This window comes from Phoxinus phoxinus, assembly GCF_949152265.1.
Source record: "Phoxinus phoxinus genome assembly, chromosome: 1".
NCBI classification, from domain to species: domain Eukaryota; kingdom Metazoa; phylum Chordata; class Actinopteri; order Cypriniformes; family Leuciscidae; genus Phoxinus; species Phoxinus phoxinus.
In genome coordinates, this window is record NC_136876.1 from 2,166,162 (window position 1) to 2,180,673 (window position 14,512).

General features: G+C 44.8%; 2 protein-coding genes across 6 annotated transcripts in view; both read right to left on the reverse strand.

Moving 5' to 3' along the window:
* The window catches only part of LOC307006302 (uncharacterized protein), a 61,218-nt gene extending 54,810 nt beyond the window's left edge, over positions 1-6,408 (reverse strand). For 2 of the 4 annotated variants that reach the window (XR_013799434.1, XM_079627143.1), the window contains exons 1-2: positions 6,288-6,408; positions 4,754-5,074 (exon numbers count right to left, since the gene is read on the reverse strand). Coding sequence is in view for 3 of the 4 variants with exons in the window: in XM_079627143.1 (XP_079483269.1) it covers positions 4,754-4,787 (34 nt within the window). In the remaining variant the exon portion in view is untranslated. Of the gene's footprint in view, positions 1-4,753; positions 5,198-6,287 lie in introns of those variants that run through there. The other 2 variants (XM_079627144.1, XM_079627145.1) reach the window with 2 other exon arrangements.
* Positions 1-14,512, reverse strand: part of LOC307006210 (uncharacterized protein) — a 140,452-nt gene that overhangs the window by 106,055 nt on the left and 19,885 nt on the right. The window lies entirely within an intron of this gene.

The window sequence follows — 14,512 nt, forward strand, 5'->3', positions numbered from 1 at the left end:
GAGGATGAGGATGGTGAGTAGTCCAGAGTCAGCTGCCATGAGAAGGTCATTGGGGATTTTTATTAGGGCTGTTTCTGTGCTGTGGAGTGGACGGAAACCAGACTGGAACTGTTCATAGAGATTGTTGTGAGAAAGGTGAGAATGTATTTGAGTGGCAACTACTTTTTCAAGAAGTTTGGAAATATAGGGTAAGTTCGATATAGGACGGAAGTGGTTGAAAATGGAAGGGTCAGCACCAGGCTTTTTCAGGATTGGTGTAATGACAGCAGTTTTTAAGGATGTGGGGACAATTCTAGTGATGAGAGAGGAGTGAATGATGGCAGAGATGATAGGGAGCAGAGAAGGGAGGCAGGATTTGACAAGATGTGTAGGTAGAGGGTCTAGTTGACATGTTGACGATTTGGATTTCTGGATGAGTTCGGTGAGTTCTAAGAAAGAGGGCAGGTTAAAAGAAGAGAGTGTGTGTATGGGTGGATGGGGGTCAGAAAACGTGTGGAGATGGTGTGAAGTGCGGTCAAGGTGTAGGTGGATATTGTAGATTTAAGCAGTAAAGAATGACATGATGGAATTACAGAAGTGAGTTGTATACAAATGGGGAGGCAAAGAATCCTGTGGTTGGGTGTTTTTGTTTAAAATATTGAAAAGTGACTTTGAGTTTCCATGATTAGCAGTGATTAAACTCGAGTAGTACTGGGTTTTAGTGGTGGCTATGGAATCCTTATAATGCAAAATGTGGTTATTGTATAGTTCTTTATGTATGGTGAGACCAGATTTCCTATAGTCTTTCCAGTTGTCGTCCTTCTGCTTTCATATGGCGAAGATCAGCGGTGAACCAGGGAGCGGAGACAGTGAATGAAACAGATCGAGTCTTTAACGGAGCGAGGGTGTTGAGAATGTTTAGAAGTCCAGTATTGTAATGAGAAACCAAATCATCAGGGGTGAAGAGATTGTAGATGTTGGGGATGGCAGACGAGTCAATAGTTAGAGTGGCTGGGTATATGTTTTTTATATTGCGCAACGTGATATGACGTGATGTCTTGGTGGTTGAGAGGTTAAGTTCAGCTGTAAATGTGATGAGAAAATGATCCGTTATGGGAAAATCATCAACTGTAATGTTGATGGGAGTGACTCCAGAGCAACAAATCAGCTCTAAAGTGTGGCCTTTGGAGTGTGTAGGACAAGTAATGTGCTGACGGAAACCAAAACTGTCCAGGCAGGAGGGGAAGTCTTTGGTGAAAGGCAAATTGGGTTTGTCCATATATATATTAAAATCGCCCATCAGTATTCTATTTGATGATAAAGTGGATAAATAAGTGAGAAAAACAGCAAAGTCATCTACAAAGTTACAGTTAGGTTTAGGTGGGCGGTAAACTGTGGCGATAATGGTTGGAATTTGACCAGAAAGTACACAGACCATATGCTCAAACGAGCTAGAGACAGGTGTGGATACTGGCGAGACTTTCCACTTCTCGCGGTAAAACATTGCGAGACCACCTCCCCGACCGGTACCACGGGGTTGCGATTTGTAAACAAATCCGGATGGTGCAGTTTCATTGAGCAGTGAAAAGTCATTAGGTTGTTGCCAGGTCTCAGTTAAACAAATAAAATCTAACTCACGGTCAGTGATGAGGTCCCGGATGATGTCCCTTATTTGGCAGAGAGCGAACATTAAGAAGCGCGCAATTGAGTGGAGCATTGTCAGAGCTGAAAATGTTAGCCGACCGGCTTAGGCGGGCTAACACATTGTGGTTGACAGCGCGGCTGGCAGAGCAGACGTCGAGAGCTGGACCAGATGGTCTTTATGGCTGTAGAACTGTGAGAATTAATATTCTGACGGGAACCTCGGTGGTTGTATCTCCGCCGGGGATAGTAGATGATATCCGGGTGAAAATGGAGTACAGCTGGCGGGGTGCCAAGCAAGTGACGTCTGAGCCGGATCAGGTCAGTAACTGTGTACTGGTATAAACCCATCACTGGCAGGTGAACGGATAACAAGAGGAGCCAGACACAAACGAACCATAAAAACAGTTGTAGCAGCATCTTAAATTCAAAATCCGTACAAAATTGGATACTAGTTCAAAGTTTTCCGAAACGAGCAGCGGCAGTAGGTAGTCTTGCCAGCGTTCGCTCGAGCGGAAGTGAACTCTCGCTTTCGTCATGAATCCAAATGTTTATGGATTTTCTTAGTGACAGACAACAGTATGTGCGGCTTGGCCAGCACATGTCTGATCCTCAGACTACTAACATTTGAGCACCTCAGGGGTGCGTGCTGTCACCATTTCTCTACTCACTGTATACCAATGATTGCACTTCCAATAATGGTTGTTTAGCTGATTAAATTTGCAGATGATACTACATTAGTCGGCCTTATTAAGGGAAACAACGAGTCTGCTTACAGGCAGGAAGTGTCTAAATTGGTTGCGTGGTGTGATGAGAACAACTTGGAGCTTAATCAGCAAAAGACTGTGGAAATGGTGATAGATTTTCGCAGAACACCCGCCTACCTTCCACTTCTAACTATCAAGAGCTCTGTTGTGAAGAGGGTGGAGTCAATTACATTTTTAGGCACTGTTATCACAAATGACTTGAAATGGGAGGAAAACAGTTCCTCCATTCTTAAGAGAGCTCATAGTGGAATGTTTTTTCTGAGACAGTTAAATAAACTGAACGTTTCCAGCTCTGTTCGGTCTAGATTTTACAGGGCCACTGTGGAAAGCCTTCTTTCAGCATCCATTAGTGTTTGGTTTGGATCGGCATCAGCCTAGGCGAAGGTCAGCCTACAGCGTATTGTGCGCACAGCAGAGAGGGCTGACTGGACAGAGGCAGCGGTCACTTGACGACCTATATGAGGCCAGAGTCAGGAAGAGGGCAGCTAAAATTGCTGCTGATCAGTCCCATCCAGCAAGTGACATTTTTAGGCTGCTTCCTTCTAGGGCTGAACGATTAATTGCATTTGCGATAATATCGCGATATGATGAAACGCGATTTTGTAATCGCAAAAGCTGCGATTACTCTCTGGTCATGTGACACGCGATAGTAAAGCAATCTGCACCGCAGATGAAGCATCAACTTGGCACGCTACGCATATCAGCCTGGCATAGGCTACAGGAAAGAACAGTTTGTTTAATTTATGTGATCGTGTTATAGATTCTCTTCAATGATTCTGTATGGATTCAGATCATTTCAGAATCTAGTCTGAGCTTAGTTTTAAACACAGAGGCGTGATGACGCTGCGTGTGCTTTATAAACAACCGTATTCTGTTTGCTTCTAATTCCTCTCTCTCACACACACTCGAACCTTCCAAAAAAATAGTCTTTCATACAGTTCGGAAAAGTTGAAGCGAATTGGACATTTGCGGGCTTCATTGCACACTAGATCATATGGCACTATGCAGTTGGCTTATATATAAAAAAATAAAAACCATCGACAGAAGCTGCTTTCAATTTCAAATACTCACGCCCACTTTGTGAAGAGCGCTCTCACGTGCGGCCGTGAGCGACTCGGTCTACGTGGTTAAATGTACTTGCATCTCAAAATGTGTTTATGACGCGTTTACTCTTAAATACTGAAAGCACTCTTTGTTTATTGCTTGTAATGTTTTTTCCCCTCTTTGTCATTGATAGCTTTTATGTTTTAAAGCTATTCGTTTATAGCCTACTTAAAATTATTAACATGTAACTGTATTAATTTCGTTTTTAATGTGTTTTTAATTATTTTTAAAAGTAGCCTACTTTTCATAAGGTGCCTAAAGATCAATCGCAATATTGGTAAAAATCGCAATTAGATTATTTTCCTAAATCGTTCAGCCCTACTTCCTTCAGGAAGAAGGTACAGAGCAGTGAGGACAAGGACCTCACACCATCTTAATAGTTTTTTCCCCAAGAGACATTTCCCTTATGAATAGCTGATCTAGCACTATTTTTGGACTATTTTATTATTTGATTTGATTGTTTTAGGCATGCTTTTTGCAGCTATACGCATATGTTTGTGTGTTGAGTTTGTGTGTAACTGATGGCCATATCTGCTGATGCATTTGGCGAATAAAGTGATTCTTATTTTATCTTATCTTATTACCCCGAAGTGATAAAATAAAATTCTGTATCAAAATTGATAGGCAAGACAAGTAGTTTGTTTAGACATGTGTAACCCCTCCACCCGGGTCCTTCTCACCCCACTCCGTGCGGGTCTCGAACCCGGGTCTCCGGCATGAGAGTCAGGCGCTCTAACAAGGAGGCAAAAGACTGCAGTCCCTAGCGTCTGTCGCTAGAGCGCCTATTGAGATCAGAGGAGTGAGGTTTAGCAACTACTAGCTGGCCTCCGAAATGTAAAGGCAAGACAAGTTAAGGCTTGGTTTGTAGGGAAATACAAACATGCGCACATATATTCAAACGCGCATAACTATAGAATCAATTCTTAATGCGCATGTGAACGCCATCAGTGTTTCTCACAGGTTCTAACTAACAGGTTCTAAGAAAACTAACTTTAGCTGGAAAATAACATTATTCAAGAACCGCTATGAAGCCAAAACAATCTCTGTTACCTTAAATTATACGTTTATCTCTGTAAAGCTGCTTTGAAACAATCTACATTGTTAAAAACGCAATATATATAAATGAAGATGACTTGAAGAAAACCCAGAACATTCTGTACAATTTCATAGTTGAACTGTTTATCTAAATGTGATGAAGTGCTTGAATGTTTCTAACATGAATGTTCTTCAGCATCATGAATGAATGAAGAATAAACACCAACCTCTTTGTTCTTCAGGATCTTCAGTGTGTTTCATTCTGCAGGGTTCTGGATCACTCGTGTTCTCACTGTCCTCTTTAATAAACTCAGTCTCTGCAGATTTCAGCTCTTCCTGATGCTTTCATGCTCGTCTTCACTTGCAGCTGATGTGGATTTACAGCATTTATTGGAGAATTACTGTGGGAGGAGCTTCACTGATGATTTGATTGCAGTGGGAGGAGCTTCACTGATGATGTGATTGCAGTGGGAGGAGCTTCACTGATGATAAATTACAGAGTGGGAGGAGCTTCACTGATGATGTATTCCAGTGTGGGAGGAGCTGATCTGCCAAAATCAAAAATATAAATTACTGAGTTCTGTTTTTATAATAAATGACACTAAGCATTTATGTCTGTCTATCTATTTATCGTACAGTAACTGATGCCAATTCATTCATTATTTGTATTGCTAACCCATAACATTATTCTGCTTCTTCATTAACATACAGGTATCTAGAAAAATATAGTAAAGAATATAAATAATTTAAATTATTCCAAATATAAATAATGGTAAGAAAAACAGTTAAAATCGTAAACCGAATTAAACTTGCATATAGTAGCCAACAAATCCCCTCAGTCTGCTGACACCAATGAAATGAGCTTTACGTGACAATTTACAGGAGATCTGGAGACATCAGCATAATAAATGAGGTGAAAACAGGAACTATTGTCATGAAATAAAGAGTGTTTTCAGCAGATCTGTTAATATTGATGAGCCTCAGACTATCAACACTCATTCAACAAGCCATTCAGGATCATCAGCAGATCATCTCACTTTATTCTGAGTGTTTGCTGTTAGAAACACATTATTTGAGTCAGGATATAAAAGCCTATAAAACTACTGCTACACTGAAAGACAATACTGTTATTTCTCACAATATGACATGGATAAAACATCAATAACACAAAAACAATCACTAATGACACTCATCTTCATAAACCACTACAGATCAATAATTAAAGAAGCACATGTCCAAATTAATCTAAATATATAGCAAGTTTGATCTTATGATAGCAGCATTAATCACAATAAAGTAGATAGATCATTAAAATAATAACAGAAACTGTTAATTATCATAACACTCTTAAAAATAAAGAGCCCCAAAAGCAATATTGTTCCAAGAGTAAAACGCTTTTCATATTAGTATTGCTTTAATGTCTCACGTGGCTCATCATAGGCTCAATGTTCAGCATTGTTCCAGTATGACACTCGAGATCGATTCACACATTAATTCCCCTCACAGATCTTAAACTTTGACTTTTGACTTGACGAAACAATCACACAAACACACACAAAAGCACTCAAAATCGCTCAGGTCTGAATGAACTCGACATATTCTCCTCATGCTCGCTCGACGACGCCAGAAAAGACGCACAAGTAACTTATCGCTGTGATCGATGAAAACAATACAGAAATGAGCCTGTCGCTTAATCAAAATGTATAAAGTGTGTTTGGTGGTTGTGTAAATATGAGAAATACCGTGAACTGCTCTCCTCACCTCAGAAGACTCGACGCTGAAACTCAATAGAGCAACACAGTCCCGCCCACAGCCCGAGAGCAATACTAACCAACTGCAGAACCGCAGAACCATACGCCAGTGTGAGGACGACAGCGCCAGCCTAACGGTCTGATGCCGGAAGTGGGCGGAGCCAGGCGTTATTTTCAAACAACGTTATTTTAAATATTTTTTTTAAACGATATAATGGAAAATATATATTTTAGATATATATATCAAATATTATAAAATATACGAATTATGTCTTGTCCTATTAACAAAATACACTATACTAGCTAGGTCTATAATATTAATAGTTTTTTAAAAGTTACAATTATACTTTATCCATTTGTTTTGTTGTTTCAAATGATCACAAATATTCAATAGTAATTAAATAAAAATACAAAATCGAACTAATTTTTTATATATATATATATATATATATATATAAAACAAAATCAAATCAAAGAAAATAAATCTTATAAAAGTTATGCAGGCACACATTTAACAATAATTGTCAAGTGACAAATAAATAAAAACTCCATGCGTTAATCCTGAGGCGCCCAGTATTTTTACACCGTCAAGATGGGACACATTGAATAAAAGAGCCTTTCATGTTTCGTTTCTAGTTGAAAGAAGACATGGAAGTTTATCTTTACCAGTGTCATGACGAAAGGCGCCTCAGGATTAACGCATGGAGTTTTGATTTATTTTATTTATTTGTCACTTAACAATTATTGTTAAATGTGTGCCTGCATAACTTTTATAAAAATAGAGATTTATTTATTAAAAGTTATAATAAGAAAGAAAGAATAATATTATTTTTAATAAGTTCAATTCAGAATTGTTTATTTATTTATTTATTATTCAAAATAATTATGTTCTTAAGTTTTAATAACTTTTATAAGATTTATTTTATTTGCTAGCATGAGTCAAAAAAATATATTTTTTAAACGATTTAATGGAAAATATATATTTTATATATATATATATATATATATATATATATATATATATATATATATATATATATATATAATATTATAAAAGATACAAATTATGTTTTCAGATTTATTTTCTTTGGTTTTATTTTGTTTTATATAAAAAATGTTTAGTTCGATTTTGTATTTTTATTTATTTACTATTAGGCTATTTATTTGGAGCTGGTACAGCTCAGTGTGTGATGCTTTTGCTATTTCAGAGGGAAAAACTGAGGAGAGGAGAAAGCGGTGTGTTACCTTCTCAGCTTTCGCGCTCCGAACCGTAGTTAAGAGCGAGCTGGTATCATTACAACTTGGCTCGTAGCAGGTAACTTGCTATTAGTGGTCCGGCTAACAGAGCTGAAGCACACACTGTAGTCGTGGGTTGGTTTCAACAATGAACTCGGGCTTTATTGTCCACAGCGGTAGACATTCATGGCATAAAAGGCACTTTGCTTGCTAGCATTCAAACGGGACATAGACTGCGTCACTACCACATTCGCACCGTCAACTCAGACTGATTCCCCGCTACACTTTGTTTACACTACGGAAACCCAAAAGGCCCAACACGTCACACATACGCGTTTCTCTTTTATCAACAGCAGCCAGAGGGAGGCAGAGATTGCAACACTACCCCCACTCTGGAGAATGATTAAACCTTTAACATATCTCCAGCATGCTTACACTGTACACAGGGAAATATTAATTAGACAGTCATCATACAACTATCCCCAACCATAACCCATGATTCCCACAGTCCTTAAAGGGTCCTCCTCCAGTGGAAAGTTAAGGTGAAGAGGCAATGTCTATAAAACGTCCATTAAAGCATATTGCATACTCCGAATATACGTGTAAGAAAAATGTCCTAAACATGACAATTATACATTCCCTGAAGAAAACGGTACTATTAATTTAACCACTCAGCCCAACATTAGCGTAAAGTTACTCGGGGTGCAGGATTTCAAGTGCAAAACTAGGGCAAAATATTCTGTTAAACAAAGTTCTCAGCAGTAAACATACAGTACCGAGGATGCTATAACAAAATTACGTAGCCCATTAGTACCTAAATTACCGACTGTTGATAGTAAACAATTATATTAAGCCCATATCAACTTCACATATGAACTTCAACATAGTCAAGTTACTTTGCTAATAATACAATACTGGAACTCTTTTGACAATACAGGAACTCTTTTAGTTTTTGACCATACAGGAACTCTTTTAGTTTTTGTTTTGAGGAGGGCAGCGATCCGCCTACACCCAACCTCAAACAGATATGCTCAGTGAACAACCCAATCACCAAACATGTCAGGAGCTCGGCGTACCCTCCGGGGTCGACACCGAGGGGTGGAGTTCAAAAGAGGATGAGCAGCTAGTCCCCTGGCCTCATCCAGTGAAGGCTCAGCCACGTGGCAAGGTAGCTGGCTGCTGCTCGGTGAAACTGACAATGATGGTGGTAAAGAGAAAAGACCTGGAAGGGACCCCACCACATGGTCCTCGGTCTCTGGTGATGTGCCCCAAAGGTCAAGAGGGCTGCTATCGACTTCTGAAGAGCTGATGTCAGACAACGGGGGTGGCGCCTCCACTGGTGCCCACATTTCAGCCTCTTGCAAGACCCAGTCGTTGTCTAGTACGGTTCTGGAGTGGTACGCTTTGAGTTTGTCGTGATGAACGACTTTCATCTTCATTCTCGGGCCCCGCTTTATTCGGTAGACCAAATTGTCCAGTACACCCACCACGAAGTACGGACCCTCGTAGGAAGGGAGGAACTTCCGCACTTTATTCTTTACTCTTTTTGTGCCTTTGACCAGGAACCATACTGCATCACCGACTTTGTATTGGACTTTGCAAACATTTTTGTCGTACTGTCGTTTGGCATGCTCGACAGATTTCCCCAGAGCCTCCCGAGCCAACTGGTGAGATAGCTCAAGCCGTTCCCTTAGCTGTACAACATAGGTTGACGGGGTAGCAGTGTTGTCTGGGTCAGGTGGCAGCCCAGCAACAAGATCCACCGGCTCTGTAATCTCCCGTCCGAACAACATCATATTAGGCGTCAGGCCTGTGGAGCTGTGTTTGGTTGCACGGTAAGCCATGACTGCACATGGGGTCATAATGTCCCAGTCCCAATGACATCGTTCTGCAGTGGTGGCTAAGATTTTCTGCAGTGTGGCATTGAAACGCTCCACTTGGCCATCTGACTGTGGCCGAAACGGCGTGGTCCGTGTCTTGTCGATTCCCAGCAGCTCACACATCCCCTGGAACACAGCTGACTCGAAATTGGTACCTTGGTCGCTGTGCAGGCACTGTGGAGCTCCGTACCTACACACCCACTCAGAAACAATCTTTTCAGCCACTGTCGTTGCTTGTTCGTTGGGAACAGGATAGGCTTCAACCCATTTGGTGAAGTAGTCCTGCACCACTATTATGTAGCGGTTGCACCTTTCAGTTTCATTTAAAGGTCCCATTAAATCAACTGCGATCCGTTCGAAGGGGGCACCAACTCGCACTGTGCCCATGGCGGCTTGAGGTGTTTTCTTGGGCCGGGCTTTCGCAGCACAACGGGTGCAAGTGCGACACCACAGAGTGACGTCATCTCTCATATTGTACCAGTAGTACCGGGCCTTGAGACGTGCGAGGGTTCTTTCTCCTCCAAAATGGCCACCGACTGGACCATCGTGCAATTGTTTTATCACTGAGGTACGGTACTCTCGAGGCAGCAAGATCTGTGGATAGAACACCCTTCCATCCGTGCAGTAAAATTTCCTTAGTAAAACTCCGTCTTTCTGGTAGAGCCTTTTCCACTGTGACCAGTAGGCTTTGGTGGCAAGGCTGTAGGGTGCTATGTCAACCCAGGGTGGCCTGCCCCTCCCCTCGTCCAACCACTTCCTCACTGGTGCTATAGCTGGGTCAGCTTCTTGGGCACTGATTAACTGCTCTCGGGTCCAACCAGCGAACAGGTTGACTTGGGCTGGCTCACCCACCCTGTAGACACTTGGACGGAACAAAAAGCCAGCTTGATTGTCACTGAAAGCGTCCACTACCCCCACTGGTAGATGCTTAGGCTCAACTGCGGGGCTGCCTCCATAGCTACCTTCGGGCACCACTACCCCCACTGGAGGTTGCTCTGCAGGAGTTTCCCCAGCAACCACTGAAACTGGACTCCCTGCCATGTTGCACTGAATCCCTTTGTGCTGAAGCTGGTTACTGAGGCTAGGCTCTGGCACTCTGCATGAGCACGACGATCCGCAGGGTCTTCTGGAGAGCGCGTCCGCATTTTGGTGATGTCTCCCTGGACGATGGATTACCTGGAAGTCGTACTCTGCCAGTTTTCCCAGCCAGCGAGCAAGCTGGCCCTCAGGCTCCTTCATCCGAGTCAACCAGCGTAGGCTGCTGTGGTCAGTCCGTATGATGAATGATCTCCCTAGCAGTTACTGCCGGAAATGAGAGGTGAACTCGACAACTGCCAGAAGTTCTCTTCTAGTGGTGCAGTAGTTTTGCTCAGTGGCTGACAATCTCCTGCTCCCATAGGCGAGTACTCTCTCCTCACCTTCTTGCACTTGGGAAAGGACTGCTCCAATTCCCCAATCACTGGCGTCCGTGTCGAGGAGCAACTGGCCACTGTCGAGGGGATAACCCAGCACGGGTGCTGACGTCAGCCGGCTTTTCAGCTGTTCAAACGCCTCCTGGCACTCGTCGGTCCAGTTAAAACGTGCATACTTTTTGGTCAGCTCGTGAAGGGGCTTGGCAACAGAGGCGAAATCTTTGACAAAGCGTCGGTAATACGAAGCCAGGCCGACAAACTGACGCACTTCAGCTACGTTTTGCGGTGCGGGCCACCCAGCCACCTTTTGGATCTTTTGGGGGTCAGTGGCGATACCTTTGGCGGAGACGATGTGCCCCAAGTAAGCCACTTGCTCTCGGAACAGGACACACTTCGAAGGTTTAAGTTTCAGGTTGGCTGCGCGTAGTCTGCCAAACACACTTGACTAAGCCGCTCCAACATTTCAGTTCCGTCTCGCCCCAGGACAATGATGTCATCGAGGTAGACCAAGCAGGTCTCCCACTGCAGCCCGGCCAGGACACGGTCCATGAGCCTCTGGAAAGTGGCCGGCGCATTGCACAGTCCGAACGGCATCACATTCCATTCGAACAGGCCCTTACGGGTGCAGAACGCAGCGGCTTTTCGGGCTCTCGGTGTCAACTCCACCTGCCAGTACCCTGATGTTAAATCTAGCGTGCTGAAGTACCTGGCTGTGGACAGTGTGTCTAAGGTGTCCTGGATGCGGGGCAGTGGATAAGCATCCTTTATTGTTCTCTCATTTAGGGGCCTGTAATCGACACATAATCGCAACGTCTGATCCTTCTTCCTCACCATGACTATTGGTGCAGCCCAGCTGCTGTTGCTGGGTCGAGCCACACCAGTGTCCAGGCTCTGCTGCACCTGCTGGTCTGCTGCAGTCTGTTTGTACCTAGCCATCCGGCGCGGTTGCTGTTTCACAGGCGGACCAACGGTGGTGAGGATATCATGCTGCACGAGACCAGTACGTCCAAGGTCAGTGGGCCCCGTAGAGAAAACGTCACTGTAAGACCGTAGCAGGCTGGCCAACCTCACCTGGTCGCCCTCGGGCAGACTAGCACAGCTCTCGTCGTACAGGACCTGCAGGTGGCTGGGTAAAGAAGCACAAACAGAGTTAATAGGTTCAGGGGCTAATGAGGCCAAAGGCGGCTGGGACTCCACCTTCCCCACCACTGCGGCTGGCTGTAGAATCCCTGCCACAGCGCCTCTCTTCAAACTGACAGGTAAGGCACCAAGGTTGAAAACTCTGATGGGAACGTTGGTGGACCGCTGCGCCTGTACGATGATGCGAGCCACCAGGACGTGGTGCTTTTCTATGAAACCCTTGGTTGGGCTCAGCATCAGGTCTCCCTCAGTGGTATTGCGCAGGTGGGCGGGGCCAGGCACTACATACTCGCACCCGGACTCCAACACTGTTGTGCGGGCCACTCTGACAATGTGTACCCGGGGCTGATGGTTTTGGTTAAAACGAGGTACCTTTTCTCCGAAGAGGGTTATCTCACGGCGACCATAGTCCAGCTGGGCACTTGTCTGATGCAGGAAAGGGTGCCCCAGGATAACCTCGGTGTTCTCTGCTGTGTCAGCCATAATAAAGTTCACATTGGTAGCCCTGCTCCCAACCTGTACTGGTAAGTTAACCTCCCCCAGAACTGCCAGACCACTGGGCCCGATGCCCTGCAGAACCTGTGCGACAGATGGCTCTATTGGGGGTCTGGACTCTGCAGGAATAGAGTTAAAGAGATGGAGGGGCAACACATTCCTTCGTGCACCAGAATCAAGCAGAGCACACATTTCCAGTCCATATATCAATATTTCAACACACATGTCGTCCCCCTGACTCGCAGTACAGGTGACCACTTTACCTGTGTCGGGTGCTGTGTTCTTGTTGACTGTCCGGCCTTGCTGTCTGGGTCGTCAGGGGGAAGGGCAGTTTCTCTGGATATGCCCTAGACCGGAGCAGTTATGGCATTGAACATCCCCCATTGGCATTTTGACATTTGTGTCTCTCTTCTGGCGCCACTGCGGATTAAATCCTGGAGCCCTCTCTGGCGAGTTGATGGACCAAACCTCTACTCCCACTGGCTCCACACAAGCTGGCCTGCTGTTATTTTCACGTACTATGGTGGCTCTGGCTCTCTGATTTACAAGACCGCGTTGGCCAGGCTGCATGAACTGTGTGACTGTTCTGGCAGCCCTCTTGGTGGTCTCGTAGCTGTGTGCGATGTCATATGCTCTGGATAGGGTACGCGGCTGCTTTTCCAGTAATTTCTGCACCACCTCGGCGTCAGCCAGGGCGTTGGTGAAAACCTCCACACTAATGGCGTCCTGTTCCAGCTCGGTACGGTCAGCATACACAATGGACACTTTCTCGTAGATGTCATCTCTTAATAGGTGCAGGGCTTCGTTCTGCCCCCTACCCCTCTGCCTTAGTTCAATGCCGATGGCAGCCGCATGGTCGGACCGCGGCCCATAGGCGGTCTCTATTTCAGCCACAATCCGCCGGTAGCTCCAACGGTCAGACCTGGGGTTTTTATGGACGATAGCTCCAGCCGCGCCAGTCAGGCTGAATCTCAGCTGAACCGCCATTGTCGTTTCCGACCAATGGTTTGCCCTTGCACAGCTTTCAAACCGGTGAATAAAGTCTTTCCAGGAGCCCGTTCCATCAAAATGGCCTGGCTTTAATATTGGAATTGTCTCTTGATATCCATAATGTTCATCGTCACTAACGTCCACTATTTCAACATCCGGCGCTGTGCGTGATGACCATGGGGCCGATTTGGCCCTCTCCACAGCTGACTGGCTGTATTGGTATCGATCACGGTGTGTGGCATAGTTATCATTGTAGCTCATTGATCCACAACGTTCCACGGGCCGGGGCGTGCAAAGTGGAAAAGGTGTCGAAGTGAACTGGGAGGGCAATGCATGGGGCTGGGAGAAAGGGTTTTGTACCGTACAGTTCATGGAAGTGAACGGGTTAGCTAGCTGATTAATGGCGCGTCGGCCAACCGTTGGGGCGGGGCTATTTTTAAAACCATGCGGTAAAACGGGGCTGGCTGTCATATGCATTGAACAGTCACAGGTTTTCTGATAAAAGTACGTGGACTCACCATCTGTTGTATTATGTGGTTCCACGGGCATTAGGAACGGGTTAGTCAACCAATGGCGGTGGTGTGGGGGGCAAAGCTAGGTTGAAAGACGGCATCCGGCCGTAAACAATAGCTCCGTCGCCAGCTAACGTTCGCTCCATGCCAGCCGCGAATGGGTTAGTGCTGTCGGCATATCGGCCGTCCCCGTGATTATCTTGGTCTGAATTATTGTCTCTTATATCCATTAAAAATGGGTTGGTGCTTACGTTAGTGGTTTCCATCTCGACAGGCCTCTTCGTCCACGCGCTAGCTTTAGCTCTAGCCCCGAGCGCCGTCATTCTGCGTCCGTCCGTCCGACGAAACTTTTTATTTTATTTTCTTCTTGCTTGTTAGATCCCGGACGAAGCCCCCAGTGTTACCTTCTCAGCTTTCGCGCTCCGAACCGTAGTTAAGAGCGAGCTGGTATCATTACAACTTGGCTCGTAGCAGGTAACTTGCTATTAGTGGTCCGGCTAACAGAGCTGAAGCACACACTGTAGTCGTGGGTTGGTTTCAACAATGAACTCGGGCTTTATTGTCCACAGC